This window comes from Diaphorina citri, unplaced genomic scaffold (genome assembly GCF_000475195.1).
Source record: "Diaphorina citri unplaced genomic scaffold, Diaci psyllid genome assembly version 1.1 scaffold5939, whole genome shotgun sequence".
NCBI classification, from domain to species: domain Eukaryota; kingdom Metazoa; phylum Arthropoda; class Insecta; order Hemiptera; family Psyllidae; genus Diaphorina; species Diaphorina citri.
In genome coordinates this window covers 1-5,836 of record NW_007383315.1, presented here as the reverse complement: position 1 = coordinate 5,836, position 5,836 = coordinate 1, and the positions used below count along the sequence as shown (strand labels likewise).

Here is a 5,836-nt window from a genome sequence, read left to right as displayed (position 1 = left end):
CGAACCCGCGGCCTAGCGCTTACAAGGCAGACGCACTACCAACTAAGCTAACTAGGCTGGCGTGTGTCCAAACTTTGTTGACTGGCTTTCGATCAATGATGGATTGACGGCCAGTGAACACACAGTTCAATACCTGGCTCTGTGGTCGATTATGTGCGGGCACAACCTAAGATAGGTTATTAGATTGTCAGCCTAGATTGCTTGGAGAGTAGCGCGTCTGCCTTATAAGCGCTAGGTCGCGGGTTCGATTCTTGCTCGGGGCGGACTTTATCCTTTTTTTTTTTTTTTTTTTTTTCCTTTAAAGCGCTTTAACACTACGTACGGTAGGTCGTTCGCGCTGTCTTAACACAATTAAAATTCCTTACATACGCCATCTTCATTTATTTATTGAAATGTTTTGTTTTCTCAGATATAATCAACGATTGGTCCACCAAGTCCAAGCCAGATCTCCTTCATTTTGTTCCTTATACTTGGCGCCTTACAGTACTCCTTAAGGAGTTTGAACTTATCACTTTGGCCAACGAGTCCAACTGGATAGATTGTTCCTCTCAACATCAGGAAAACTGTAAGTAAAGGTAGAAACACACGACCATCACGTCACGTGAACTCACGGGGAGTAGACTCATGCCAGGTCGAAGTTTTTTCGGCTCTCTGTTTGGAGTACCGGCTGCACCCCCAGTCTCCTGTGGGCAATTGAGTCGGAATCGAGTAGCGACCAGTTTCGGAATTACTAGAGTAAAAAGATAAATGACGTTCTTATAATGCTGTGATATCCACCGAAGTTGTGAAAAGGGTAAATTACTTGGTAAATTACTGCTCGCATGCATTTCTGCGCAATTCATGTTTGTGCGCATACGTTTCTGCGCATCTCCTGAAGTCTGACGTCAGAGTTCAGGACTCTGACGGTAAATAAAAATTGAATTTTCGACCTTTTACAGTTATTATCTCGGAGTTTTGACCTCAGATTTGGATTTTTCCCAACTTTTTACATAGAAATCGACCATTTATTAATAATTTCTACCCATTTGCAACTGCTCCATTACTAGAGTAGAAAGATAAATGACGTTCTTATAATGCTGTGATATCCACCAAAGTTGTGAAAAGGATCTGCTTGGTAAATTACTGCCAGAGGAAAGAAATTTTAGCTAAATCCCCTTCAGGGGTGAACTATTCATTTCTAACGAAAGTTTGGGTCGATTTCATCTTTGGGTCGAAGTTGTGTTTTTTGGGTCTTTTGGGTCACTAGGAAGCTATTCGCTATGAAAACTAATTTTAGTTCTATTCAAACAGTATAAATAAGCACTATGACATTTATTTCAGCCCACATCGCCATCTGTGGAGACCTATTCGACTTCTCGTTCGACCTCCCATTCGACGACTTCCTACCAGCCACTCTCCCTCTTCGCTTCTGGATTCAAGGCGAAAGCGTGGACCTGGCCCTTTTCCTGCCCGAAGTATACTCTATAACTACGGACCGAGTTCTGAACAGAACATCCAAAGACAAACACTTACAACAAGGTCATCTTATGCTGTCTGGTATGTGAACGAAAGTGAAAAATTCAGCTGATCACGTTACTTTCCGTCCTATAGGATCTTCTTCTTCTTTTTCTTCGCCTTTTTCCGCGTGTACAGACGGGGTCGGCGTTTTTCGTCAGCCTCTCAATCAGCCCTAATCAAGGTGATTGCTTTGGGCTGACATTTGGTTTTCGCTTCAAATTTTACAAGCGGATGCCCTTCGCACTCAACCTTTGCTATTTCTTTAGAAAGGGAAATTCAGACTCCCTGTTTAAAGTCTCCCAGCTAGACTAAGCAAATATTAGTAAGACTGTGATATCCACACAAAAATGTACAGATGTTCTCAGCTTCACTTTCTGTAATATTCATGACATAAGGTTTTTATTTTCGTTCGTTGTCTCCTCAGGTCTACAAATTCGAGGTCATGCCATGTTCTCGGATACTGGTCGCAGCCTAGATCAGGAAACGCTCGAATACGCCTGGCAACTTGAAATACAACTGGGCAAACTCTCCGGCAAATTCACCTCCCCCCAGCTATACCATGTGATCACGGGCCTGGAAACTCTGGTGCTCCTTATTACCGACCCTGAGAGTAAACTACAAGCCCCGCGCCTACCCCCGGAGTGTCACCATGGGATACCGCCCCTGACGTGCCCGGAGTCTGATGCTGATGGCAAATATAGGTGAGTTTAGAGCAGGGGCTCCCAAACTTACTCAAGCCTCGGGCCATTTTTGATTTTCATGATTTCCCACGGTTCATTAACCACAGAGGTATCATTTGCTTTCTTTACTTAATATTAGTATTGACATGAAGAAAAGTTCTTGTAGCTAACTAAACCTTTTGGACAAGTCTGGAGTCTGAAGGAAAACACTTGAAAAGGTATTTACTTTCAACTTCAACTCATCTATTGGTAGAAGAAAAGTTGAGACCACAAAGTAAAAATTGGTAGCCACTCAGTTCTGGGACCCCAAATTTTACGGATCGACGTGCCCTGATTCAAGGAACTCATTTACCAAATGCCATCGAAGTCGGGCCAGGCAATCGCATCTTATAGCGGAACAAACAAACAGACATCCAAACCAAATGCAAAACGGTCGAGTTAAAACGTAGACCTTCACTTCGTTCGGTCAATGGTAGGAACAATGTAATGTAAATGCAGTTTCTTTGTGTTGCTATGGCACAACTTTGGTGCTCACTGCAGCATTGTAGGATTTTCCCCATATCTCAATAATCCTAAAATCCAATATTTACCTACAGCCAGTCACGGAATCAATCCTTTGCAGATACAAATTTCTTGACCCCGCCGGGAATCGAACCCGGGTCTCCCGCGTGCAAGGCGAGTGCAGTGACCACTACGCCAACTTGACCCCGCCGGGAATCGAACCCGGGTCTCCCGCGTGCAAGGCGAGCGCAGTGACCACTACGCCATGGGAGCTGACGTAGGAACAATGAAATAAGGAGATTATTTGGCGTTTCCGTTCCAGATGTCCATCCGGGGATGACATCAAGTATCGCATGACCCGCGTCTGTATAGACGCCATCGACCTCTATCTGATAGAATCCGGAACCGCCCTCAACCTGTGGGCCTCCCCACTACGTTTGGCAACGTGTAATCTCCATGGCAACCATGTAAAGGCCGGAGTGACTGCAGTGTTGCCGGCTGTACGCCTGAGACAGTTGATATGCGCGGGACAACAGCAACAGGTAAGTAACCTCGCCGCTACGTTTGGCAACATGTAATCTCCATGGCAACCATGTAAAGGCCGGAGTGACTGCAGTGTTGCCGGCTGTACGCCTGAGACAGTTGATATGCGCGGGACAACAGCAACAGGTAAGTAACCTCACCGCTACGTTTGGCAACATGTAATCTCCATGGCAACCGGGAAATAGGCCCCTCTGTAATGTATCTGTATGGCTCTTGGCTTAGGAACTTCTACTTCTTGAAGGTAATTGAACGAACTAAGAAAATTACATGTTCTATATCGACAATTATAAATCAGGACGATTACTCATACAGTGGGTGTCGATTACTTCAACAGTATGTCTGCTGATAAAGTCAACTTAGAACTGGAAATAGGCCCCTCTGTAATGTATCTGTATGGATCTTGGCTTAGGAACTTCTACTTCTTGAAGGTGATTGAACAAACAAACCAAATTCCAGTTGATTCTGTCGCAACAGTTGTCCAAATGCTGCAAAACGTTTGTTTTAAATGTTGAGCAACTTTCTAGATAAAACCTAGTTCAATAAAAAACAAGAAAAATCTGGCTTTCCTTATCCTATTGAATGATGCTTATTTTTATGTTCTATATTAACTTTTACAATATCTCTAACCGTTTAGTCAGTATAGCTGAAAACCGCCAAAAAAACGGTCGAAAACCGCAAAAAAGCGGTCAAAATACCGCCAACCGCAGCACCTATTTTTCTATAAGTTAAATATTAGCTTAGGAGGTCGTGCATTATTGTATATTATCTTAAAATAAATAAACATGTTATTTTCAATCAATCAATCTGACGTCAGAGTTCAGGACTCTGACGGTAAAAAAACCATGTAATAAAAATTGAATTTTCGACCTTTTACAGTTATTATTTCGGAGTTTTGACCTCAGATTTGGATTTTTCCCAACTTTTTACATAGAAATCGACCATTTATTAATAATTTCTACCCATTTGCAACTGCTCCATTACTAGAGTAGAAAGATAAATGACGTTCTTATAATGCTGTGATATCCACCAAAGTTGTGAAAAGGGTCTACTTGGTAGAGGAAAGAAATTTTAGCTAAATCCCCTTCAGGGGTGAACTATTCATTTCTAACGAAAGTCACAACGTTGGGTCGAGGTTGTGTTTTTTGGGCCTTTTGGGTCACTAGGAAGCTATTCGCTATGAAAACTAATTTTAGTTCTATTCAAACAGTATAAATAAGCACCATGTCAGCTCCCATGGCGTAGTGGTCACTGCGTTCGCCTTGCACGCGGGAGACCCGGGTTCGATTCCCGGCGGGGTCAAGAAATTTGTATCAAGCAAATGATTGACTCCGTGACTAAATGTTGCGGGAGCAGCGGGATACCGACCCTGAGAGTAAACTGCAAGCCCCGCGCCTACCCCCGGAGTGCCACCATGGGATTCCGCCCCTGACGTGCCCGGAGTCTGATGCTGATGGCAAATATAGGTCAGTTTAGAGCAGGGGTTCCCAAACTTACTCAAGCCTCGGGCCATTTTTGATTTTCATGATTTCCCACGGTCCATTAACCACAGAGGTATCATTTGCTTACTTTACTTAAGTAATATTAGTATTAACACGAAGAAAAGTTCTTGTAGCTAACTAAACCTTTTGGACAAGTCTGGAGTCTGAAGGAAAACACTTGAAAAGGTATTCACTTTCAACTTCAACTCATCTATTGGTAGAAGAAAAGTTGAGACCACAAAGTAAAAATTGGTAGCCACTCAGTTCTGGGACCCCAAATTTCACGGATCGACGTGTCTTGATTCAAGGAACTCATTTACTAAATGCCATCAAAGTCGGGCCAGGCAATCGCATCTTATAGCGGAACAAACAAACAGACATCTAAACCAAATGCAAAACGGTCGAGTTAAAACGTAGACCTTCACTTCGTTCGGTCAATAAAACGGTAGGAACAATGTAAGTTTCTTTGTGTTGTTATGGCACAACTTTGGTGCTCACTGCAGCATTGTAGGATTTTCCCAATATCTCAATAATCTTAACATCCATGGGTTTGAGTTGTATTTGGGGGAGGGAGTATTTGAGAGTTGATTGATTGGGTTTGTCATTTGGTTTTCAGGTCGGGAAATGACAGGGTCCACGGGCGATAGCACAGCCAGCCCCTCACCTGCCAGCTCAGTAGAAAGGAGACCTACCCTGCCTAGGAGATTCTCGTATAACAATGCTAGTCTGAGAACTATCAATGGAGTTCCCTATGCCAGACTCATTGATTCTAGTCCCACTGGTGAGTTTAAAGATTTACTATCGAAATACGGGACTCGAACCCGGGACCTTGTGCATGGCAAGCAAGGGTGTTACCACTGGGCTAACTGTGTTCTCCAAGTGTTGAGACCTCGTAAAAAAATGTAAAATTCGTTCCTTTTGGATAAACATTTAGAACGAAATTTTTACTGTAGAAACATTTTATAATCCAGTCTTCTTCCTAGCCTTTCCCTATTTAAACAGGGTCGGCATTTATTGTCAGTCTCTTCCAGGCAGCCCTATTGTGTTCCTCATGTCCTTATACATTTTTCTCACCCAAGTCTTGATGTCTTAATTCACACAATCCTTCTCTACCTTTTCTTCGGTCTCCCTCGCCCT

The 5,836-nt window shown here is 43.2% G+C and overlaps 1 protein-coding gene across 1 annotated transcript; it reads left to right on the top strand.

Moving 5' to 3' along the window:
• Positions 1-409: 409 nt before the first annotated feature.
• Positions 410-3,366, top strand: LOC103521789 (transmembrane protein KIAA1109-like; the record flags this gene model as incomplete). Its single annotated transcript, XM_017448888.2, has 4 exons — positions 410-565; positions 1,321-1,536; positions 1,922-2,198; positions 3,001-3,366. Coding segments are annotated over 4 exons (905 nt in total), but the record flags the coding sequence as incomplete, so codon positions are not given.
• Between the last annotated feature and the right edge of the window lie 2,470 nt (positions 3,367-5,836).